The sequence below is a fragment of the Topomyia yanbarensis genome, chromosome 2, assembly GCF_030247195.1.
Source record: "Topomyia yanbarensis strain Yona2022 chromosome 2, ASM3024719v1, whole genome shotgun sequence".
In the NCBI taxonomy this organism is placed as follows: domain Eukaryota; kingdom Metazoa; phylum Arthropoda; class Insecta; order Diptera; family Culicidae; genus Topomyia; species Topomyia yanbarensis.
In genome coordinates, this window is record NC_080671.1 from 141,125,676 (window position 1) to 141,153,003 (window position 27,328).

Here is a 27,328-nt window from a genome sequence, read left to right on the forward strand (position 1 = left end):
GGTGACCTCGTTCGATGACTTAGCCATCGAAGGATACGATCGCTGCAAGGAGGGGCCATTTAGTAGTCAACTGCTTCAAAAATGTTTGCACTATAGGGAGAAAACGTATCAGAAGGCTTTTAAGAGGATCAGTAACATTGAAAGCTGTGAAAATTAAGTCCACTATGTCAGAAAATTTCATTAGTCCGCTACTGGACTGAGTATCTGTTTGAAAAAAGGGGACACTTGGGGTTTTGGATGTCCCTGGAAGTGGTGGGTACTCCTTGTTAGAATTAATATTTCCAAGTCCTGGAGCAAATTGCTTCGGCTTTTGTGCATCACTTCCGTTGGATTTATTGGTTGTAGATGGCGCACTCTGAGTGGACGACACCTTGGCACCCTTACGAGGCAATGTAGGGGAGGCTGGATTTCTCCTCTTCCTGGATTCCCCTGGGTTAACCAAAGATGTTCCCTCTCGTGGGTCGTCAGATTCTTGCTCAACGTTAGCCAAACCAGCATAGGGATTTTCGGACAGGACAGATGGCGAAGCATTCTTTAGCATTTCTGCATAAGAACGCCTTGAGCGTTCCTTAAGGGAGCGCTTAATTTTATCCCCGCGCTGCTTGTACGCAGGACATGATTTAAGAGCATGTGAAGGGCCCCCGCAGCAAATACACTTTTCAGTTTCTTTGTCGCAAGAGTCATCCTCATGCTCTCCTTCGCATTTGCCGCATCGTTTCTTATTTCCACAATATGTGGCTGTGTGGCCCAACTTCTTGCAATTGCTGCAGTTCATGACCCGCGGTACGAACAGGCGAACTGGTAGGCGAACCTTGTCAAGGAGGATGTAGTTGGGAAGAGAGGACCCGGCGAATGTCACCCGAATCGAGCCTGATAGAGAGTAGGTAGTCTTACCTCCCTCGGTGTTTGCGGTATACAATTGTTTGCATTCTAAGATCTTAATCTGTTCAAGAGAGGGGTCCTTAAAGCAGCCAACCCCGTGCTCCAACAGTTCTTCGCATTTCAGGCCCGGTTCGGACACTACCCCATCGATTTCACAGGCCACACAAGGCACGTATGCTTTAAATTCCCGCGTAAAGCGCTCACAGCAAGCAATCGCGTTTGCCTGGCCGAGATCACTCACTAGAACACGTATCTTGTTTGCCCGAACACGTGTTATCTGAGTTACGGCCGGGTAATTAGCAGTCAGATCTCGAGAAAGTTTTAATATATTAACCGGTTTCTCTCCGGTCCGAAAATATACCACCCATGGCCCAGAGGAACCTTCTGGGTACTGCTTTATACGGGGAGCAATGCGAGTATTAGGGGGATCAGGGACTTCCATGATTACATCAGATGGTATTTCGCCCTCGGCCATTTAAGCACGAGGGCAGAGCGTTATATAAACGGGAATGTGTCTTATTATTTGATTACAAGGTAGAGTAAAAGTAGGGAAAAGGAAAGAAAGGAATCGAGGAAAAAAAAATAAAGCAAAACTTATCTGTAAACAACGTCGATTGTTCCGCACCAGCGAAAACAATGTACTGGATTTACTGCCGGCACCAGCAGAATGGTAGCTAACGAACGAACAAAGGATGACCTTGAATCACTGAATTTACACACCGAACACCACTGTGAAATATAACGATCCGTTCCGTTCAAAGGTTGGGAGACGTATGGAGGAAAGCAGTTGGCGATGATGACGGTCCGCAAAAGTGCCCCAGCTACTGGTGGCCCATCGCAACCAACTACCGATCAGGAACTGTCGCCATGCTAGTATTTCGCCCCAACTAAAGGGCAACGGAGCAACTAATCCGCTGGCTAACATTCCAGCGTCTGGTTCGTAAGGTTGTGTATTACTTCAAAGTCGAGCTACGCTTACAAAACTCAGCCGTAATGAAGCCACTGATGCCTACTTGGTCGGTTTGTGGGAGTGGGCGTAAATTACAATAAAAGCAACGGTTCTTTTCAGGACCAATCAATTGTGTTCTAGTGAGAGTTAAACTGAAACTTTTATTTTAAGGTGTGTAGCAAATTTTCAACAAGCAACATAATACGTTGGGTGGAAAGAAGTAGCTTGCACACGGAACAAAAATTTAAATTATCCTCTCGCTCGTTTCGTGCACTGCTTTTCCATTCCTTTCTACTGTTATTATCAGTATTACCAAAACGAATGTGTTGTTGCATTGTTTAAGAGAAACGTTGAAGTCGCATGCTTCTATTCAAGCTTTTTGGCAGCCCCCGTGAACTAACTGCATTAAATGATTTTTTGTGCAGCTCCGTGCTAGTAGCAAACAAAATGGCCCTACCAGTGTCTGATTCGTGAGATTGTGCAGGATTTCAAAGTCGAGCTAAGCTTATAAAGTTCAGCCGTAATGGTACCCGAAGAAGCCAGTCTTGTCGTGTTGTTCGAGGCTACAAAACAGTTCGCCAGGCACGTAACTATCATGCCAAAAATATCCAACGATCCAGCGCATCACCATCAACACCAACGCCGATACCAAAGGTTCTTTTCAGAACCACCATTATTACCATAGAGAATTATTTGAAAATTTCCCATTCAAACGTGATTCTGTTGAATATTATTAGATTTAAATTAACGTCTCGAATTGAAATCACGACGCTCCGGTTATGTGACAGACATTACCCATCTTTTTTTATTGTGACCACGACACCCCATTTCAATATTTCTGAATGAACAGAAGGTCGAGTTTGGAAAGTTTGTAACTTTCATTGTACTTAACCAAATTACACAATGTTCGCACTAATGATTCAGAAATATGATCAGGAATCTTCTGTTAGATTTGTAAGTATGTATAATTTACATGAATAAAGAAAAATTGATTTTCAGGAATCAATTATTATCTGTTCTTCCATTGGCCAGTACTACGCGACTTCCTCATGCTAACAATTAATTTCATCGTTAGCCATCTCCCTCACCAAGGCCAACAACGCCAACAAAACCGGTCCTTTTCAGGACCACCATCATTTTTGTAAAGAATAATTTGAAATATTCCTCGCCCAAATCACCTTTTGTCCGAAAATTCCAATGAGTATCAACATATTTGAAGAACGTGTTCCTTATGTATTCTACATCTCTCCGGTTATGTCGCAGACATTACCCACCCATCTTTTTTACCATGAAACTCAATTTTTTTAGTATCTACAAACAACTTAAAACTACATCATTTCCTATTCAGCAAATTTCAATAAATCAAAACCACCCTAATTTAATCGTAACAAAAGAATCCTTTAAGTAATCAAATTATTTCGGTTCACAGACAGAGTATCTGTGTTGAAAAGATTATTAAATTTACTATTTCGAAATTAAGAAAAACTTTTAGAACAACCCCAGGTTGTCTAACATTTAAATCAGCTTCCTAATTCAATCAAAATCAAGTTCAGCGCACCAAAATTACCCTTATATCATGCTTTCAGTCACTGGAAACCACTTTTGAGGTTTTGTTCAGCTTTTGTATGGAGTGGTTCCACTATGAAGTACGACCGCAACAGCAGCAGTAGCGAGAGCAGCTACCATACCGAGCACGAGCTGTGATAAACCAATACAACGTCAAGGACATCAGCGGTTTCAAGTGGACACGCCAAAACCAGGCATTATCCAAGGGTTGCCTAAAGTGACGAAGCTGAGGCAAAAAATCGGAGAACTTTTGGAATTCGTGAAAAGTAAGGGCAATGTGCACGAACAGATTAGGGATCCAGTGATTAGCATCAAATCCGCCGTAGTAACAGCCGAATGCGAACAGGTGACGTTACTAGAGAGAGCTGAAAACGGCGAAAACACACCGAAGACCACGGAGTTAGCGAAAACAGAAGTCTATGAAACGCCGAGGGGTGACCGGTATTACCGTCATGTGAAAAAATTAAGGGAAACACCAGAAGAGGAGGAGGAACCAAAGAAGCCCAAGAGGTTGGCGAAAGACAGTGAAACAACTGACAAATTGAGAGTGAATGGCGAACCGTAGAAGAGACGAGCAATGCACAGAAACAAAAGGATGAAAAGAAGAAAAATAAGAAAGAAGACCTTCGGCCGCATCAGGAGAGGTATAGGGGAGATGCTCTAATTATCAAAGCAAACGACGGCGTGACGCACGTTGCGATCTTCAAAAGGATGAGTGAGGATCCCAAGCGTAGTGAACATAATAAAAACCAGGCACACGTAGAAATGTGACATGCTGTTCGAGCTGTAGAAAGATCCAAGTACGTGGCAACTTTCTTTTAGGAAGCAGTGGTTGAGTGCAGGAATCTGGACGAGATCACAATAGAAGACGAATTGAAGAGCGCGCTAATAGAGTAATGTAGCCTGGTGTACAGTGGCACATAGACAGCAGTGATACGCTTATCGCCAACCGCAGACAACAAGCTTATGTCGACCGGTAAGATCAAAATCGGATGGTCGGTGTGCTCGTTACGATTAATCCCTCGAGCCATTGAGCAAATCAAGAGGTGTTTCAGGTGCCTGCGTTTCGGCCATCAGGCAAACAACTGTAGAGGCCCGGATAGATCTGATCTATGCAGAAAATGTGGGGACACATTGCTAGAGACTGCACAAAACAACCAAAGTGCTTGATCTGCACAAAAGAGGGCGGAAGGACCACATAGCGAGAAGTTTCTTATGCCCAGAGTACTAAAAGGCGAATTCAGGCGAATTGCATTGGACCGACGAGCTGGAGTGGAGGACCAGGATTTTTTTAGAAGCACTTCGTGCTGACAACTTCGCTCCAATTTCGAATGCCGATGAGCTGTCGGAAACATTAGAGAGGGCGTGTTACTTAACAATGGCGAGGAATTTCCAGTGTCCGGCGTAATGGTGGTACAAAAGGCTCAACATCCCCCGAGCTGCCTGTCTGAAAGCTAGAACACACGTTCAGAGAGCAGATAGTGATTAGTAGTCCACGTACTACAATGAGCTGTGCAAAGAAGTAGACACTAATCTTTGGGGCAACGCTTACCGTGTCGTGATAGCCAAGATCAAGAGACCAATGACGCCAACTGAAATATGCTCTGACAAACTGAAGGTTATCGTCTTTTGCCGTAGCACGACTCAACCGCGTGGGAGCTCACATCGTACATTGATGTAGACGGTGGGAATGCTAGCGACAAACGAGTCTCCAACGACAAGCTCCTTATAGTGGCAAAACGCTGAAAACTAAGTGAGCTCCCGGTTCATGTGGTATCCCCAACGTAGCATCGTATCGGACTATATGTCTGCTGGATACAATTGGTATACTTCTGGAGTGGGTCATCCTCAACAGGCTGACGAACTACGCTGGAAGTGAGAACGGACTATTGCAACGGCAGTTCGGATTCCGGAAAGGAATCTCGACGGTGAACGCCATCCGAACAGTCATCGCGAGCTGAAAGCAAAGGGTTGAAGCAAAAGAGAAGGGGTAATCGCTTCTGCGCCATGGTAACGATAGACGTGAAGGACGCGTTCAACAGTGCCAGTTGGGGGCGATCTACGTAGCGTTGCACAGATTGCGGGTTCCGGACTATCTGTGCAAGATTCGGAGAAGTTACTTTCAGGACCGAGTACTGGTCTACGAGACGAACATGGGAAAGAGGTCAATTAAGCTCACTACGAGAATACCTTTAGGTTCCATATTTGGCCCAACGTTCTTGAATATAATGTACAACAGAGTGTTAACACTGCAACTGCCCAAAGAATTTGAGATCGTTGGCTTTGCAGATGACGATGTCCTGACGAAAACCGGCTAGACCCTCGAGGAAGTGGAGACGTTGACGGTAGAGCCAATAGGCGTCGTGGAAAACTGGATGGCTGACGTCAAATTGCAGCTGGGTCACCGCAAGACAGAGGTAGTGTTGGTCAGCAACTGAAAAAAATCTAGCATGTCGTAATCAGCGTCGGCGGACACTCAATCCCATCGATGTTTGCGCTGAGGTATTTGGGTATGATAGTCGACGATCGGTTAAATGACAACAGCCATGTCAATTATGTATGTGAGAAGGATGCGAGGGCAACTAACGGATTGGCAAGGATTATGTCAAACATCTGAGAAGCAAGATGCAGCACGAGACGTCTCCTGGCGGGTGTCTCATCCTCAATACTGAGGTATGGCGCACCGGTCTTGGCTGCTGCACTGAACTCAAAGCGGTACCGGACTAAGTTGACAAGCGCGTGTCGTTTAATGGTTGTTTGTGTCGTGAGCCCGTTCAGAACGATATCGCCAGAGACGAAATGCGTAATTGTCGGGATGGTTCCCATCTGTATCACTCTGGCTGAGGACGTGGAATGCTACTAGCGGAGTAATACACGGAATCCAAGGAGACTAGTCAGAGTGGACTTGATGGCAAGTCTGGAGACTGGTCAGAGTGGACTTGATGGAGTGGTAGCAAGAGTGGAACAACGCGTAGAAAGGAAGGTGGACCCACCAAGTCATTCCAAATGAGTCGGTGTGGGTTCGTAGGAAACATGGCGAGGTAAACTTCCATTTGACGCAGTTTTTGTACGGGTACGTATGCTTCGGGAGTACCTGCATTGGTTTGGCCATGCTTCGTCACCTCTTTGCCCGGGGTGCGTGAACGTGCAATAGACACCGGAACACGTGGTCTTCGAATACCCTAGATTCAAAGAAACTCGAAAGGCCTGGTATCGTCGAAGAGTTGTGCAGTATATCTGCGATGCTGTCAACAGAGTGGCACCAAGTATATTCTCCGAGCTGCAGAGAACGTGGCAAAGGGATAAACAAATTAGCGCCGTCGGTTGGCAGGCCGCGGTGTAGGCTAGGTTCACCGCCGGGGACCAGTTGAGTAGTACGCGACATAGCACCGGGTTTGGGTCGTCGGGGCGCAATTGAGCCAGACGTAAGTCTTCACCAGAATCGCCGGACCGACCTCAAAACTCTACCTGATTGTTCGTGAGTAGGCTAGATCCACCACCGGGTATTAAAGCTAGTAGATCGCGTCGATTATAGCTAGTAGTGGGTCGTTGAAGCACCAGAGAACTGGAAGCAAAGCTCCATCCGGAATCGTTGGACAGAGCTTAGCACCTACTGGCTGGCCCACTAAATAGGCTAGGTCCACCGCCGGGGACTAGATCGAATAGATCGGGACGAAGCGAGTAGGTAATAGGCTCACGAAAACGAACATCGGTATCGGGAGAAATCTACTGCCAAGGAATTCACAGTAGGGTAGGGTGGGAAATGGGAGCTACTTGGCTGACGAAACAGAAATCGCTACCGAGAGAAATTCCGTTGCTAGAGAACTCATAGCCGGATAATATCCGTGTAGATCTCGCTAAATGGCTGGGAGCTAAATGGCTCAAGGAAGCGGGTATCATTGTCGCGATAAATACCTCTGTCGGTAAACTCTCAGTCGGAGTAGGGCGAGTTCACCAACGGGGACTATCTGAGTAGACTGTGATAAGGCTGAGAGCTGAATGTCTCACGGAAACAGGAGCTAAATGGCTAATGGAATCAGCGTCTAAATGGCAACAAGAGAGGAGTCTAGAGTTAAATCAAAACTCAAAGGACGAGTCATTTCATGGACCAAGTAAGATTCCGAGATAGACCAGAAGAAAGTTGCAGCACAACGAGACCCCCCACCAAGTAATACCTCGATGTAAGACGATTTTCATAGTAAGTATCTTTCTATTGATAAAGGCAAATGAAATTGTATTTGGTAAATGAAATTGTATTTGGTTAAAATTTGTTGTTTGTTGTAGAAGTGTATTACATCTTATTTTAAAAACATCGGCAAAATCAATCATCAAAAAACCCACATAAAGGAGCTTCAATGTGTTTTTGACACCAATTTCCCTAAACATTGTTCAACACCTGTTAATAAAATGTCATCTTTTTCATCTAGCAATTCAATGTCCCCAGCCCCTGATACCAATAAATGGTCGCATAGATGGTACTAGTGGATTAAACACGTTTGGACAGCGCCGTTATGCCGTTGGAGCGCTGGTTACGTTCAGCTGTACCGAGGGCCATCTACTCGTAGGCGAAGCGTCGATAGTGTGCACTGAAACCGGCTTCTGGTCCCATCCACCGCCGTTTTGTAAGTAAACCCTTTCTCGTCGCATCATATCTGTCGTCTTCGTTTTCTTGTTGTAGAGTGACCGAAACATAGCCAATCAATGGCTGTGTGAAACTAATTCACAACTCCAGATAGTTCCTATGTTAGAGATCTCTAGTTGAAATCGCACTTATATAAAAGCAAATCGCTTGCTTCCTCGACACCTTCCCCGCGGCCATCAAAAAGCAAAATCTAGCAGTATATTTTCAATTCAAAATTCCCGATTGGTTCGAGACTGGCACGCGACAGTTTCACGGGCTCTCGGCGTGTGAACCTAGTTAGTTTCACGATTGCAGTAACTGTCCGGGATACCTCCGAACCCATAACTACTACTTTTTGTTTCACCAGGTAAGGCCCAGTGTCCATATCCTGGCGATCCACCGAACGGGCTGATAGCTCCACTTAAGTTCCACTACGATCCGGGAGACTACCTGACGGTCCAATGTCGCCCGGGTTTCGTCGAACATGGAGCGAACGGTGGACCGCCAGAGCGTCCGCGTTGTACCCCGGAGGGCGACTGGTCCGGACCGGTTCCACAGTGTCGAAGCTACGAGGAGATATAACTATACTGAAATGGAACAGTCCGCGCTCGAAAGGGGCCTACTTTGTGATAACAGTGAAGTTTATACAGGACAAAACTCTTGTTTGAGGTGAGAGCTAGAAAACAATGTCATCAACAGCAAATAAAATGGTTTAGTGTTTTATATGAAAGTACAACTTGAAACGGTTTTACCCTGTAGCAGGTGACAAAGTTAGTATTTGTAGCCATCCAAAAAGACACGTGGTACTGAAAATTAGTTGATGCCATGATACCACTCGTACCAAAAGTTAAAGGTCACTCCCAAAGCAATTTCTTTGACGAATTTACTCTCCATAAATATGTAGACGTATAGCAGTTGTTATATATACATATAGTATGTAAGGTAAACCCAACGTTGAAGAAAACACTATTGTTGTAAATATTATGCAAATGCAACCGAAGAAAATATAAACGGAGAAATGTTTATTTATTCCCATCTAATACCATTCTATCAAAGCTACATGAACACTAATGTTAAACAATCATATCTTGAGAGAAAAAAAAGCATACACACTTTGTCTATCAAATCTATGTCATACGCTTAAATTGTGGAGATCAAATCACTACTCGCTGGTATACCCTTTTACAATTTACCTTACATTTACCCTATCAATTAAACCAGGTGCTTGAAACATAGCTAATGTGTTTCTCTAAGTGCATTCTACTGAAAACCAAAAACTATCAACCTGTTGAACAACGCATAAAGTCTCAACTGCAAAATCTATGAATTTGCCATATCCACCTGGTTTATACACAAATAAAAGAAATAATCAAACCTTCCATATAGTCATATACGGATTAAATCTTTATCTTGGAAGAGCGCTTTGGTTTAAAATTCCAGCAAAAAATATATCACTCAAAGAAGACCACATAATCAGATTGTTATTATGTAAAACTAATTATGACAACATGGAATAAAATTGCATGTAAAACAAATCCAACTTATTACGAAAGATTTCCATCATTTGTATCATTGAAGCAATCTATTAAATCTATTTGTTTGTACGTCAGAAAGCATAGTTTCATTGCTTAACATATAGGTATCGATCATTCGTACTGTGCCTCTCGCAGCGATCAGTCGATCTTTGCAGTCCGTGCAGTGTATCGCGATAAAGAATAGTGCTAATACGCGTTCAAGGTTATCGTTTGCATTCTCCGCCTCTTGGGCTTTTTTCTTTTGTGTGTGTGCGATAACCGTTAGTCGACCAGCAGAGCAGAAGCAGTGTTTCGTTTCTTGTGAGCTGCCTGGATACCGTTATCTAAGATAAGTATCGCTATTAAAAATAAACGTTCTCCTTTCTTGGTTCTTTTACCAACGTGCACTGGGCAATAGGCCCGTGCAATGGTTCGCCTCAGGGGCGGATCCAGAAACAAATTCGATTTTGAAATGTTCATTGTACAATACGTAATATGTAATAACTTCATTTAATTAAAATCGGTTTTGGTGGTAGAATCGGGTTTGGAATGATTTTGAGTTTAGAACCAATTTAAAATAGAAACGAATTTAAAATTTTTCCCAGTCGTCATAAACGTAACTTGCTGTAAATCGCTCCGCTACTGTAGCAGGTCAAGTGATCAAATTAACCCAGGCGCCGCCACTTTGTTTATTTGCAAAAGCAAAAATTGATTCCTTCTACCTAGTGTGTGAAACGTGAACAAACAATGAGTGACAATGCAAAGCAAGAGTATGTCCCGTTGCGGATAAACTATGTTGCTGTTGATTTCTCGAAATGTCCGGTAAGACCATCGATTCGTGAAGTGGAGCAATTGTTGAAGGTGAACATGAAGCTCAACATAGCATAAGTTAATTCTGTGCAATTCCATAATTTACGTCATGCGTTACTGATTTCGTTCAAAAACATTAGTCAAGCAAAATCATTCGCTTCGCAGAATAACTTGAAACACGTCGCCGAATGTACTAACATTTTATATAGCATCCTAACGTATGTTGATAATGAAGGTATTGAAATAAAGCTACATGACCTTGCACTGATTCCGCCGCTATCAAACAATTAATGTCAAAATACGGAGAGGTGGATAGTGTTAAGGAAGATACTTGTAGAAATTTCTTCCCAGGACTTCGCAACGGCGTTCGTGTTGTGAGAATGCGGCCGACAAAACATATTCCCTCCTACTTGACCATCTCAGGCAGATCACCTCAAGGTATTGCATATTCTCAACGAACACTAGTCACGTACCCAAGGCAAATTCCAACGTGCCAATATTGTGATCAGCCGCTACACTACGGAAAACGTTGCGCAGACGCTGCTAAGGAAATTCATTACCAATAAAGTTTCAAACACCGATGACGAAGGATTTCCAACAGCGACCCGGAAAAACAAGAACATCCGACCGTGAGAATCATGAATGCAGTACCGATGACGCCATGGACGTGAACGAAAACACGAGAGAAGATGGACCGAATGACCTCCAAGGTGCGGCAGGAAGAAGATCTCAACACGCAGCGGCAAGCTGCGTCCACAAGAACCTAAGGACAATTGAAAGTTAATTTAAATTTCTACATATTGTAAAAATATTGAAAGATTCACGGCTCAGTTATGCTAACGCATTGAGCCCAGTGGCGGATCCAGGGAGAGGGTCATGGGGGTTCGGACCCCTCCGAAAATTTTCAACTTGTTGAAAATTTTTGCATTAGTTTCAATTTCATTTTAGTTTTAATCTTAAAATCATTTCAAGCCAAATTTGACCACCAAAACTGATTTTCATTAAATGAGGTTTTGACGCATAACGAATTGTATAACGTCCATTCCAAAATTAACATTTCGTACCCCTCACGAAATTTTTTTTCTGGATCCGCTCCTGATTGAGCCGTGTCAAATTAGTACAAACAAAAAAACCTGTTTTAATCCACCTAGCAGTGCAATTGCGCCTTTCTCAATCATGAACACGCGAATTTCTGCATGTTTATAATCATTAAAAGCTTTCAAATGTATATATTATATTTTTATTCTACATGACATGACAACTAGGTATATACAAGAAAAGAAATTATTATTCGAGTTCTAAAATTTTGTGAAAGAAAAACAACTACGGTAATTTTAAATTGAAAAAAGGTGCAAAATCAGCCAGTCCCAGAAAGTCGATCTTCATAAAAAAAATTTCGAGATAAAATAAAATCTCGACGTTTCATGCATTTTAAAGATGTTTGGCATCAAAAATACGAATTCGATTTCTTTCATGGGGTCCCTCCTTTGAAACAAAATTTTGAGTTCCGGCTTATGTGGGAATTTCATATTTGACCGGAGCGTTCAGTCTATATTTCCGGAACCATATAAGTGACGCATACCAAATTTTATAGACATCTGTGGGGATAATATAGCTGTCATTTGGGACTAAGTTTGTGAAAATCGGCCCAACCATTTCCGGGAAACTGATGTGAGTTTGTTTATTTGGAAAGATGGTCGCTTTTCCCGGGCACTTTCGGAACCGTCTATGGTGGTCAATGTAGTCAACGAAAGTTCGGTTGGCCGTCAGTGACCTAGAACTGCAAATTTAAGTTATTTGAGAGACATTTTAGCGAAATTTTTACCTTTTTTGCTTTCGTCGGAGTATCGGTTTGAATCGGAGTTTGCTTTGTGACCGCACGCCACAACCCGTAACTCCGGAACCGGGATGTAATTAAATTGCCTTTTACGGGGATAAAACACCTTTCATTTGAGACTAAGTTTGGTTGAATCGGTTAAGCCATATCCGAGGAACCGATTTTTAGAAGAAGTACAAAGTATATGCACCATATGCACCAGCTAATGGGGTTGAAGACTGTGGGGTGATCTATTCCTATTCCGATTTAGAGATTGAAATATTTCTGATCCTCTGAAAACCATCTTGAAAAGCTTTCTCACCGCAGCAAAAATATTCTTGATGCAGTTCACTGTAAAATGAACCCTACTTTCAGCGATTGTATCCTTCGAACGAGGTCACGGATCTGATCAATGTTCTACAGTAATAAATATCATATTCCAATTAGGTACAAGTTAATTTTAAGATATTTATGGCAAACACTAAAAAATTCAAAAAATCTAACTTCTTAAATTAAACTAATAATAATTCAATTAATTAAATTAAATTAAAATAAATGAATATAAGCTCATCTCCCTTCTGTTCCTGAGAAAGCGAATTCCAATTTCTTTCAATTTTTATATGCCACACTACACACAGTGTTGTATCCGACTAAAATTGCATGCAAAAACCTTAACTATACGCAGAAAAATCAGGCCTTTTTCAATCAACAAAACGTTTTGTTGAATCTAAAACGTTAGTAATGACTGTTTCAAATAGAAATGGGCGTTTCTCGAAAGCATATATTTGGTTTAGTTCAACAAATATTTCTGTTTGCATTTTGAATAGAAACATTGTTGAATCAAAATAATATTCATTAGATCTAACTGATCCCTTTGTTAAAAAACCAACGGAATCTTTGTTTGATTTCAACTAAATTTGAGTTGTTCTCTCCTTTGGTTTATACCAAAGATTTGTTTTTGTTCCTTCGAACTTGTTTGTTCGGTTAAACTTATCATGATTTTGTTGTTTCAAACGAAATATTTCTCGACAAACATATGATTACGGATTAAAAGCCAACTGTCAAAATTCTCTTTGTACGAAAATTCCGGACAAACCGTTACTGACTAAACACAGTTTATAGCAATTAAGGAAAGAGAAAACTTTTCTCTTTTGTTTACTACCAACATCTGTGATGGGCGAGTAACGGTTTGTCCGGAATTTCCTTTCAAAGAGAATTCTGACAGTTGGTTTTTAAGCCGTAATCATATATTTGTCGAGAAGTGTTGGAACTACAGACACTTTGTATCACAGACTTGCGGAGACAAAAACAGTACAACTAGCAACCATGCATGTAAACTGGCATCACGGAAGATTCCATCAGCTTTGCATGGCCTTTCCTCAGCCCCCTGCTAGGCAGCCATTTTGTCCTAGCCAACATCTGCCTTTGTTCAAATCAAAACAACCCAATGCTATTGCACAGGCGACATGGGCCTAGATGCGGCTAGGCCCACATATGTTGACTACTGTCAAAGTCTGTATATCTCCATAGAGGATGACAGGAGTGACACCCTTCTGCCTTTCCTCTTTACTTCCCCTCACAATCGAGAGATTGCCCTTCCTATGATCATTCTCAGGGATAGACCGTTCCAACATCAAATTATGGTCTTGTCAAATTTTGGTCTTGTCAAACTGCAAATGACGTGAAAACCCAAGATGGTACCAGATAAGGTATAGGCATACTTAAAGCGAGAGTTTTGGTTTTACGATTAGCAAGATCGACATTGCGTAAATACTGATTCACTTCCCAAAAAAGAGGTTAATAAAATCGAATTTAATTAAAACAATGTTTTGAATATAGAAACTAGTGCTTTCAGCCTCTCAAAGCGTTTGCCACCAAAAATATTATTGTACACACATGCATACACCTTATGCAGATTATCTTGAATCTGTTTTGCGTTTGTCAAAACTGCCACTGTTCTTATTCTTATCCGGACACGCTCTTTTTCCCTTTGGGGCAGACCCTCGCTCACAATACCCTCATGCTCAATTTTTGACACTTCGCTAGTCTGTGTATAAAGTGTCTGTAGTTGAAACTATTGAAAAGCCAACAAATGAATTTGTTGGTAATTTCAAGCAACAGCATTAATTCAATCAAGCCTGAATCTTGTTTATCACTATTTCGAACGGAAAAATTGTTATTTAAAACCCAAATTTGCTTATTTTTACTGTTTTTTTTCTGTGTGTACTAGACTACTATAGAACGTAAGCCTTTATTTTTTAAAATTTTTAAAAAAATTGTCACCGATCATTTAACTTTTGATCGCAAATGATAGGGAAGTTATTAAAAAATACACTGTGCGGCACTCTAGTTAAAAAGTGAAACACCACTGTACACCTTCAATTCAGCCTGTTCAGAATCAGAACTATCCAAAACGTTTGTTGCGTTTTAAACCACTGTACAATGGCCACGGTTTGCCGTATACTATTAATTACAAACCCCTCATTACATAGTTGAAGGCGTTATTCGACAAAATCCTCTCTTGTCGCATTCTACAATTCAACAAACCTTTTGCTACGCTAATTATCAGTACTCGTATTCGTACTGTTGTAAGTTGTAGTGAGCATTCAAGTATAGGGGAAGGCGGCATAGAATGCAACTCTTCTTAAAAGTGAGGGAAAATTTTCGGTGTTCCTTATTTTACTGTTTTTCGTAGTTCTACTGTAATATATATGAAATATTTAATGCTTTTTCCCAGATATATCATTTTTTATTGGCATGGCGATAGAATGCACTGTACTTCATGAACATTAGGCTTTATGAAAGAAATAAGAATACAAAACTGCCCAAGAAGAAACTTCTTGTTCACGGTGTCGCATTCCTCGCGAAACATTTTTCTGCTTCAACTATGTCTTATGCTTCGTTGCAGTGGTGCATTTTACCCTCACAATGGTGCATTTTGCCCCACCTATGTATGGCCTAAGTTTAGTTAAACGAAATTGAGTGCCATAATTTTTTTCTGATATTTTTCATGCCAACATTCATTTTTCGTAACATAGAAAACTAAATGTTGTACTTGTAGTGCTACATTTGATGCGATACACTACCGTGATCTGCATAACAGTCCTATTTGCTATGGGTTTCCTATGCAGGTGGGACTGTTATGCGTATCACGGCAGTACAGTTTATTACGCATATATCTCAAAATAGCTCTTGATCCTGTTTGTTTTAACACAGGTCGTATGAAAGAGAAATTTTTTCGGGGTTTTATATTTATGATTATTTAGCAAAACTTAATGATAATATTGTATTTACATCGTAAAATGTTGGATATAATCCGTCAGTAACGATCGGGACCTGAAATATAATATTTTTAGAGGTACATTCTACCCCACCTTCCCTTACTTGTTTGACGTCGTTTAGTATCCACTTGCTAGTGAAAACTTATGTCTATTAGTGATCGTGGTATATGATCTGAGACACGGTTTGTTTATTTTCTCGGTAGCCGTCTTATTGACAATACATATTCTAGTGATAAGAAAGGTGAATCAGTGTTGATAGTTTTTTGTACTTGTTAGTCCACATTTAGAACTGATTATTCTATTTGAGTTGATTATGTTTTGATGTAAGTATTATGTAGTCGGCGGAGACGAACGAGAATTACGGTGTCTTACAGTAACTATTGATAAGACAGTCATTGATTCTGTAAACAAAATTCTGTTTCGTTACTGTTTTGTTTTAGAATTCAGAATAAACATTGAAATCACGGTGTCTCTGGTAGAACAATATTTATACAAAAAAAATCAGTACCGTTGAAATACTCACTAATTGAAAGCTTAGATACTCCTCTTTCATCTGAGATAGGAATAGCTCTCAGAAGATATCTCACTTTTAGGAGGATGCATCTTTGGACATTCAGTATCAGAAGGAGGGACTTGTTACGTTAATAAATACCTCCGAAGACATCAATGACCGACATTTAGCCAAGTACTCACTATTCGGAAACTTGCTTCTCTTTTAAAGGAGACAAGTTTTGAATTGTTCTTCCTAAGGGTCTAGAACTTTTTTTTATTTCAGAAAAATATATATCAATTTTTATATAACATGGATACTAAGGGTGGGCGAAATTTTATTTTTTCGCAAAATGTCGGAACGAAACGAATTGAAACGAAATTTTTCGCAAACTTTGCGGAAATAAGAATACAAAACTGCCCAAGAAGAAACTTCTTGTTCACGGTGTCGCATTCCTCGCGAAACATTTTTCTGCTTCAACCATGTCTTATGCTTCGTTATGCTTCGTTGCAGTGGTGCATTTTATCCTCACAATGGTGCATTTTGCCCCACCTATGTATGGCCTAAGTTTCGTTTAAATTCGCAATTTTCGCCGACATTTTGCGATCTTTTTTGGCCTGTTTCGCAAAGTTTGCGAAACTATTCGAAAATTATTCAAAATTCGGTTAATTTTAAACGGTGTAACTGTTTCTTGGTTAAATTAAATTTTACACAAAAATTATAACGTTTTATCTATTGAAAGGTGAACCGATGCATCCGGAGTAATTCTCAATTCTTACAGCCGTCTTGCGATGACTGAGTAGATTTCGATAACTGATCGGAGCAACGATTTACCTGATATGTCATGCGCAAGGTGCACTAATGAAAAATTGATTCAAAGTACAGCTTACTCATTTTAGCTACAATTATATCACAGATAATATTCGTCAATCTCGAGCGTTAACGGCCTATTCAAAGGTAATTGAGATATATGGACTAGGTTGACTAATTTACAAATGTAATAACACTATTTTACAAATTTAGGGGTAAGCTAAGCTAAGAAAAAAGTTTTCAAAATCGAGTTTGCGTCGCCTAACACGAAAACAATACTCGTTTTCTTTTTAAAAACAGCGTTTTCGAGATTTTTTAAAAAGCTTTGGGTAGTCTTTTCATTTATTCGTCAATATTTTGTAAAAAGTATCCGATGAAACCGTGGGTAGATCAAGTATAATTTTTTTGGAGTTTCAAGCGACTAAGCTGTAAGAAGTATAATTTTTGACATTCTCAATTTTCTTTTATTTCGACTGTGGTCGCATAAATCCCCGACTACATACGGCGAACGTGCCATTTAAGCCAATATATTCTGATTCCTGATGTAATCCTACATAAGATTTTAAATGATTGTAAAGAGAACATGCTTTGAACAGTTTATTTATTTTATTTATCGGGCAATTTTCATACGAGATATTGACCAAAAACCAAAGAAAGAATGAAAGTGGATATTACGAAATAATTTTGTTTTTGCGCTGTGACCTAAAACAGGCCTAAACAGGCGACTAGTATAATGAGTGATACATATTTGCTGTCTTCGGAAAAGATATGAATAACCCATGATGAAATAATTTCTGGGAATCCTCTATTTCTAGGTCTTGTAACTGTAATAGAAGTTCCAGTAAGAATTTTTCCACAAAATACCCTTCAAACCTAATCTTTTTATCCTAAAAAATTTCATTTTGCGCATTTGGAGTTATGATGTGTGAAAAAGGTAGATCTTTCGACATTATTTTTTATAATCTAACAATTATTACTTGTTCCGAAAGCTTAGGTCGGTGCGAGCAAAGCGTAGTTGACCTTATACGCAACTCACCTGTGTTCGTGTCCCAACCCCGCATATAGGGTTAAAACTTTTTCTGATCAGTAAAAGAGGCAAATGACTAATGTTAAAACCTCTATAATCGAAACAAAGGCTTAGATGTAATAGTTCAGAATTTGCTAGAACGAAAACTAAATAAGTTTTAAATTTCGTTTGCTAGATTGCTTCTGTGGCTCAGTAAGCCTTGGGCTAACTAAAAAGAGATAATTGCTCTAATAATGTATATGACTTTTCCTGACTATTTTTACAAATATACAGTCACAATTTTTGAAAAATGTTTTTAATCTTCGATCGCTTACCATGAGTTACAAATATTTTTCATAATTGGACACTTTCTACTATTCAAAAGCATTAAAAAGAATTAACTTTCCTTATATCAAATGGTTTTTGAAAAATTTCGCAATAGTTCGTAAATGTTTTCGTCAACAAAGAATTTCGTGTTGCGAACAACATCTACTATTAAAATTTCGTTTCGTTTCGTATCGTTAAGATAATACGGAAGAGTTATTCGTTTCGTTTCGTACCGTATAGACCAGAATCGCGTTTCGCCTACCCTTAATGGATACTATTACTCATTTGTAGGTGGATCCAAGAAACTAACTTTTTTTAACCTTTATGAATAATTGGCATCAGAAAAAAAATTTAGTTTATGATGTAATTGTATTGTGTTCGTTGAATTCAATTTCATAGTTATGTGTATGTATCTATTGTTTGATATTTAAATTTAGAGAATTTTTTTTACAAACGAGCATCCCTTTGTTCGAGAAGTCATTTTTATGTAGATTGACTTCAATGATTACAGTGTTTGTTAGTACATCTATATTAGGGTGGGGCATTGTTATATGGAAAAACGTAATCATAACCTAATCAACCGAGCACAGCACTTTTTTGGTTCCATTTAGGGTCCCAAACAACTGTGCAAAATTTGGGGTCGATTGGATTTGACCCGGCGTTGCGCATTGCGTTTGAAATTTGTCTGGAAATTAGTATGAGAAAACCTACTTTTTGAATTTTCAATTTTACAGACTACAATTCTTCCTGCAGTATACCAACAATTAGATAGAAGTGTAGTCCAGGATATGCTGAACAACTTTGCCGAAGGATGCATGGTGCTAAAATGTCTCTACAACAAGTTATAGCTGTTCACATTTCGATAGATAGAATTAATTGCCAAAAATCATTTTTTTTGCCAACGCTGCGGGTGTACCAATGATATTTCATATAGCATACCAAAATAACATCATATATTTTAGATTTACCACATTGGTATGTTTGGATGAATTATTCAAAAGTCTTAGCTCAATTTTATGGGCGTAGGTATTTTCGCAATAGGGCGTAGTGAGGGGAGGGGGGGGGGTTGGCTTCAACATATAGAAATTCTAACTGAAATAACTGAAATCTTGTCGAGTTGAAATGTTCAGATGAATTATTTTAAAACATTTGCACAATGCCCTGTACATAATAGTAACGATGAAACGAAACATACTATATCCCTCTGCATTGACTTTATATCAATTGAAGTAAAGTTGCAGACTGAATCAACTGATGTCGAGTTGATATGTCACAGGAATGCATTGATTCAGTTCAATACGCACTATGATTTGATAGGATGCTCTTTGCTCTAAAAATTGCTGTTCAACTGGGCTCCTGTGGATTGTGTTAATGTTGTAAAACAATTCATCTGAACATTCCAACTCGATAAGATTTCAGTTATTTCAGTTCAAATTTCCATATTTACAAGTCTCCCCCTCCCCTCACTATGCCCTATTGCTAAACTACCTATGCCCATGAAATTGAGCTAAGGCTTTTGAATAATTCATCCAAACATGCCAATGTGGTAAATCTAAAGTATATGATGTTATTTTAGTATGCTACATGAAAAATATATGGTACACCCGCAGTGTTGGCAAAAAAATGATTTTTGGCAATTAATTCGATGAATCGAAATATTATTTCATAAATTTTTGCGCTATTTAATATAGGTATTGTTTTGTAAATGTGGTAGTAGAATCATTATCTGTCATTTTCTTATCATTTGTAATCTATACTGTGCAAGTTCCCGTACACTACACATAAAAAATCATTACTTGGTGTGAAAATGGCACAATTTCATATTCGTACACTTTTGAAAAGTCAAATAAATTGTAATGTAAGACCTGTTATTTCTTTATTTTTCTGATTTACTTAGAAAAATAGATTTTATAACTACAGAAAAGTGTTCATTGGCACAGTTTCCTCAACACTAGTTTAAGAAATTCTCTCAAATTAACGTGATGGTTTAAAAAAGTAAACTAACTGCCATTATGGGACGGAAACTAATTATTACTCACCAAAATGAAGCTAAATCACTTCATAAAATCCTTGGAATTGTTCAAAGGTTGCGTGCAACTATTTAACATGTCGTTAAAAACTTTTATGTGGCGAAACGCAAAGCAGATATTTCGAACAACTTGACCTGTAAATAATTTACGATGAGGGATAAACGATTTTTAATTAGAAAAAGGAAAACCGAGCAATTAATGTTATATACATGGTAAATAAATTGAATCATAGCATGTAAGTATAAGTCTGCTCTGGTACGGCTCGTAATGTACGGTGGACGGACAATTACAATGCTTGTGTTCTGAGCAAGAAGCTGTTCATCAATGAGAAAAACAAATAATTGATTTATATTAAATAAACAACATTAAAACATTTTATCGGAATATTGGAAAGATTGTAAACTTTGTCTACGAGTTCAAATTCATCATCTTTGATTCAAATGGCTATTGTTTTGAGTGGAGAAAATTGATCTTAGACCGGGACGTAATAGTCTTATAACAGCAGCTAAGCGCAGGGACAGTATAGTTATTGTATGGGGCATTATATGTCCGCTAGAAATTTGGTCTTCATTGATGGAATGATGGATCAGAATGTCTATTTTATTATGAATATCTTAAAATAAATTTTAAAGCAAAGCTTCCGTGAAATGGTACTTTTACTAAGAAATGGTGGATGTTTAGAGTAAATTTATAATTGTTTAAATGTCATGGATTCTCCACTGCGGGCCCCGTTAATTAACTGATTAGAAAAATAAATGGGAGTATTTGAATAAAAAGTGCGAAGCTATCCTGATTATAATAAGAATGAGCTTAGAAACTACTATTTAGAAGAATGGGATAAAATTAAAGTTGAATATACACAAAAACTATTGGTCAGCATTCCAACACGATTGAAAACTGTAATTACAAACAAAGGCTACTGCATTGAATATTTATTATTGAAATTTCAATTGATTTTTGAAAAAATATGTGTACTGTACGAATATGAGATTGCGTGTATATTTGACTATCTTTAGAGTTATGATTACTTTTGAAATAATGAGCATTTGTAGTACAAAGATAATTATTGTATCTCCTCTATGCTGTCTAGTGAACCATTTCTACATAAATAAATGTCTCGTAAACTAATTTTTTACTTGTAAATTGCATATAAGCTATCCGCATAGCGGTTTACGAAAATGAAATTGTGTCACTGTAATCGTCGCTGTTGTGCTATCTTATGACAAACGCCATTTTGGGGTGAACTGATGACATAGGTAATTCCTATGCAGATCAACCATAAGCATTAGCTAGGTTCTTGTCTTGGGAGCAAAACTTTTCCTACCATAGTTTTTTTCTGGGAATGGTTGGCTTATATATTCAAGATTATTGAACAAATTTCCTTTTGAGATTTCCACTTGTTTTGGAAAGTATACCGAAATGTAGTGATGGATTATGCAAGAAAAATATTTGTTTCGTCTAGTCACCTGTCAACAATAACATTGTTTAATAGACATTGTCTCTAAATTGTCAATGAAACCAACTTTTGTTTATTGTTTTTCCTGAATAATGGAGGAAAATTGGGAAAACTTTGTTTTCCAATACTATCATTTTGCAACCTGATATTGCTGCTATCGCATGGAAAAGTATAATATTGGACATAGTGATCTATAACGCATAATTTTACGAATCAGTTATAATTCATTTTTATATGAAATCTTCGGTGCACATTTGTGACACGTCATACATATTTTATCATGAATACACACTTATGACACGTATGCGAGCGACTTTGGTTTACATTTTAAGCAAAAACTGTAAGTGTAGTCAACCGATCTTCACACAAATCGAGAGATTACTTTAGAAAAGATAGAAGTATCGAATGTCTTCTCCGAAAAGCTTCTAGCATTTATAAATTTTAAGATATTCAATCTCAAACTTTAAAAATCGTTTTTCTCGAAAAGTGCTAAATGGCGCTTGTCATAAGATAGCACAACAGCGACGGTATATCACCCACCAGTAGGCTACATATCGTCGCTGTTGTGCTATCTTAAGACAAACGCCATTTTGGGTTAAACTTAGTTAGATATGCCACATAACTTATCTAAAAAATCTCTACAAAGTGGTGTTTTCAGAAATTGGACATTCTGCTTGTCCGACATTCTGCTTGAGAATAGCGAGAAACTTGCTGAGATTTTTTTTTTATTTTTTTGCTTCAAATGACTGTGTCTGGGGATTGGTTCAAGTTATCTTGATGTATAATATGTTTTCGTGTGTAACACTATTTGAGAAACACAATGGCATAATCATTTTCAAAACAAAATTACACGAATTGCGAAAAAATGCAGTTTATGTTTTAAACTGGAAATATAGCATATTTGGCAACACTGTAACCAAAAATAACTTTTTTTTCTAGATTCCCTGACTCATTTCTTTCAAAATGCATCCCACCGATTGTTCTTAGATCAAATGAAGTCAAAGATATTAATGAAAGTTTATAACTAATGATATTTTTCTATGAAAAATTTTCCATGCACGATTATGACACGCCACATAAATTTTGTCATCACGTGTGAGCGCGACTTTTGTTTGCATTCATAGTAAAAATTCGCAACATAGTCAACCGATCTTCCCAATACTTGAGAGATTAATACAGAATAGATAGAAGTATCAATTGTCTTCTTTGAATTGTTTATATCATTTATAAGTTTCAAGATATTCAATCTCAAACTTTAAAAATCGTTTTTCTCGGTATGTGCTAAATGGCGCTTGTAATAAGATAGCACAACAGCGACGATATGTCAGCCGCCGAATTGCCCATGGTCTGTATATAGTAGACCTCTCCACATTTTGAAAAACGTTTGAAATATACACGGGTCAGCTCAATTTTTTGTTCCAGGTGTGAATTTAAGAGCTTTCGCCAAAAATGGCTTAATTTGGACATGATTTAGAGATGTCTCCAATCAAAAATCGTGTTTTTGCTATGTTTCCATAGGAAGATCACTTACACTCTGATTTAACAGGACCTACATGCACATCAAAGGTTGTTCCTTAGACATATCTCAACATGTTTTAACAGGTGAACATGTCTCTAATCGCAACAGAAAATTTGTTAACGGGATTTTGAAATAGAGAAGTATATCAAAACTAAGAAAAATTTGTAGTATTTTTTCTTGGTTTTGGTATTCTTTTCTATATAAAAATCCAGTTAACAAATTTTCTATTACGATTAGAGCCGTGTTCACCTGTTAAAACATGTTAAGATATGTCTAAGGAACAACCTTGGGCATGTATGGCCTATTAAATCAGAGTGTAAGTGATCTTCCTATGGAAACATAGCAAAAACACGATTTTTGATTGGAGACACCTCTAAATCATGTCCAAATTAAGCCATTTTGGCGAAAGTTCTTAAATTCACACCTGGAACAAAACTTTGAGCTGACCCGTGCATATTTTAAAACTTTTTCAAAATGTGGAGAGGTCTAGTATATTGGCAGGTTTTGTCCGGAGAATCATCAATCTCCAAGCAGATTCCAGCCACTTCGAGCAAAGGTCATTCATTCCACTTGCGCTAGGGTATCAGACAAATTCACACGCAAGGTCGTTGCTATTACCGTCTGTGCAAAGATTAAAATGTATTGGCTCCCCAGACACATGCGGGGAAAACGGTTTAAAACTTTCATGCACAAATACTTTAGGATTTGGAGAGAAGGCATTTTTCAACAATATGGGTAAACTATTAACTGGCTGAATTTGGCACAGTTAGAATTTTCGTTTTTAATGATGCTTTCATATATACTCCTCAATCCTTGTTCTCAAATCAATAATGAAATATAAAACAGTTTGTACCTTTAAAACCGTTTTTTTTTAAATAAAGATTATCATTCAAGCTTTCGCGCATTTTATCCCGTTCTGCTCTCTGTTTACTCTGCTGATCCTCGCCAGTCCAGTTCAGGCTAGTTAATTTCTTTAGGTTATCTGGAATAGCAATGCATGAATACTATTGTTACCAGCGTTATTATTATTGTTTTCAAACATCGGAACTTTCCACAAAACCGGATTCGAAATAATAGTTATTCTAAATTTTCCAGTTTCTGAAGACTTCATCTTTATCGAATTCCCTTAAGTGTGATAGTAAAGATAAAGACTTCATCTTTATCGAATTCCCTTAAGTGTGATAGTATAAATATTTCAAGGGAGGAGGATAGCGTAGTTGGTCAATCTATTGCCTTGTACGCAACTCACCTGGGTTCGTTTTGTAACCCCGCACAGAGTTAGAAATTTTTCCACCACAAAGACGAATAATCAAATTGCTGGCAGTAACGCTTGTATAAAAAAATGTTGTACTCTTTCTTTCTGATTGCAAATCCGGTAGTGTAACTCTAACATTCAAGGGTTATGGTCCATACTTTGTTGCTTACGCTTATTTACATTATTTATATGTACATGTAATAATTCTGGTATTTAAAATATAGTCAGCATTCCCTTCGCGGGTGTGCATTTTTGCTTGTTGCGAGCTCACTGATAACCTTACACACGATCGAGACCGACCGCTCCTATAGCAACCAAAGTCAGTTAAAATCTTGTCAGTGAAAAATCATCATCACATTTCGCGCTGATATGTCTTGCTTCTCCACAAGGCACAAACACTTTGTTCCACTGTCCAAGATGCCTCACTGTTTGTGCTACTTAATAGCCGACCTAAAGTCTAATCGAAATCGCCCTTACGCTCGCTCTAACAGATAAGGATTTTATTCTTTCTTATTAAATTGCAAACAATGTTCCACTATACTTTCAGTTCCCGTCCAGACGCCAGTCAGGATTGTGTTTTTTTCGTATTCCAGTATTGCTCGCTGAACAATGGAGAAAGTAACAGTGCTAGACGGTGGGTTTGCCACCCAGCTTTCAGTTCACGTAGGAACTCACATTGACGGAGATCCGCTGTGGAGTGCCCGGTTCAATGCCACCAATCCGAATGCTGTGTTCAAAACTCATCTGGACTTCCTAGAAGCAGGAGCTGAATGTATTATGACCAACACGTACCAAGCCAGTATCGAAGGCTACATGGAATATTTAGATCTGAGTGAAGAGGGCAGCTTACAGCTGATCAAATCAACAGTCAAACTAGCTCAAATGGCCAGGACCAAATATCTGGCAGAGAACGATGTTCGACGTGTTCCACTGGTGGTAGCCTCAGTCGGACCGTACGGGGCACATTTGCACGACGGATCGGAGTACACCGGGGAGTACGCGGATTACGTCACAGCGGATACCATTCAGAAGTGGCACAGAAATCGGATTGATGCTTGCTTGGAAGCTGGAGTGGACGTGGTAGGGATCGAAACGATCCCGTGTAAGGTAGGCGCAGTTGGATGTTTATTTCTTGAAATGTCGTATGGCATATTTTTAACCGAATTAATCTTACAGTTCGGTTAATTCGGTGAAAAAGACGATTTAAAAAAAGCTTTAAAAAATTCTGTACATTTTCCTGCAATAATTCTACAAATGGACAATATTTTCTCAAATTTTCATTGCAAATTATTCAAAATTGAGCGACTGACAGTGGATGTCCGGAGGCGCCATATTTTTCATAGCACTTATAAATTATAAATCTGATCTTCGCTAAAAAAAATCAGCTAACATGTCATTGTAAAAAAATAATAGGGGGAAGTGGGCCATTTCGAACCCCTTGCTGTTTTCAGCTATAACAATATTATGAAAAGCGTATATATCATTTTCATGGCTGTCATTTACTGTCCATAAAATCATAATAGCTCCATGTGGATTTTTGTTGAAAATGAGTTATCTGTTCGATTGTATTCTGTATCACCAGTGAATCACAATGCGCAAATGAGATTACCAGATTTGTTTAAAATTTTCGAAAAAAAATACCAAAACATGGTTGTCCCATCCACAAGGCTCAATGAAAATGTAAATCTTGAGCAGCGTTTTTCTCGGTTTGCTGTTTTTCAATATGGGACTCTTATGCATTAATGGGCAGTGTAGCTCTGTTCTATCTCACAAAATTTTGAGGTTCTCCGTATTCGTGTGCCTGCGCTAGGGGCGAATGTTGTTTCGGAGTGCTTTTTTTGGAAAATGTGTCAGCCAAAAAACAAGATTTTTGATGGCAATAACAATTAATTAAAGTGTTGGCGCCCTCTATGCGGTCACAGGTGGAACTAAAATTTTCTAACCAGAACATAACTCGTATCACATACTACAATTCTTCTGAACATACTATTCAGCTAAATCTAACCATTAACTCACAAAAATTAATAGTTGGTGGGAATCGAGTACCGATACAAAACCATGCACTGCTAGGCCCCATGCAAAACTGACTCAGACATCACTTTGTTAAAAGTTTAATAACTTTTTTTAACAAAGCCGGATTGACTAGCACTCTTCGACAAAGTTGGAGACAATTAAATTATCCTTCTTATTTTCACTTACAGTGACAATGCGATGCATACAGTGCCACCTAGCGGCGAAAATGCGCGCTAGTGGGTTTTCTCCATGTAAATTGTCGAAAAATCCCATACAAACTTCGAGCACGTTGGTCCGGTAGCTAGACTTGTCCGATTTGCTTCAAATTTGGAGCAAGTACTCCTGGTGGGACTAGGAATCGACTCACGGATGGGCGGATAGGGGTCATTTTTTTCTTGTCACTCTAATATATATATATATATATATATATATATATATATATATATATATATATATATATATATATATATATATATATATATATATATATATATATATATATATATATATATATATATAATTATATATATATATATATATATATATATATATATATATATATATATATATATATATATATATAATTATATATATATATATATATATATATATATATATATATATATATATATATATATATATATATATATATATATATATATATATATATATATATATATATATATATATATATATATATATATATAAATATACCCAACCCAGCCTGACTCCAAAATGATTCCAATATCACGAAGTCACAAGTAACATACAGCCCAGTCATCAATTCATCAGTTCATCGTCATCAGTTCCCATCGCCGAAACCATCGGACACATCCGTCCAGTCCATGGCACCTGCACCAAGAATGATTCGTCAGCTGAGCACCCAGACTGCAACGCCAACAATTTGTGTATTCAACAAATAATATGTAGGTTCAGGTTTAATCGATATGAAGCAATAAAATCAGTCTTAGTTCGATCGTCAA

General features: G+C 38.4%; 2 protein-coding genes across 7 annotated transcripts in view; both read left to right on the forward strand.

The window, feature by feature from the left end:
- The window catches only part of LOC131681571 (locomotion-related protein Hikaru genki-like), an 81,570-nt gene extending 72,012 nt beyond the window's left edge, over positions 1–9,558 (forward strand). For all 6 annotated transcript variants that reach the window (XM_058962412.1, XM_058962414.1, XM_058962413.1 and 3 more), the window contains 2 exons: positions 7,825–8,019; positions 8,386–9,558. In XM_058962412.1, the coding sequence (XP_058818395.1) occupies positions 7,825–8,019; positions 8,386–8,600 (410 nt within the window). In that variant the 3' untranslated portion in view covers positions 8,601–9,558. The remainder of the gene's footprint in view (positions 1–7,824; positions 8,020–8,385) is intronic.
- Positions 9,559–15,702: 6,144 nt separating this feature from the next.
- Positions 15,703–27,328, forward strand: part of LOC131681572 (homocysteine S-methyltransferase-like) — a 29,762-nt gene continuing 18,136 nt past the window's right edge. The window contains exons 1-2 of the mRNA XM_058962419.1: positions 15,703–15,762; positions 24,880–25,439. Coding sequence (XP_058818402.1) covers positions 24,942–25,439 — 498 coding nt within the window. The 5' untranslated portion in view covers positions 15,703–15,762; positions 24,880–24,941. The remainder of the gene's footprint in view (positions 15,763–24,879; positions 25,440–27,328) is intronic.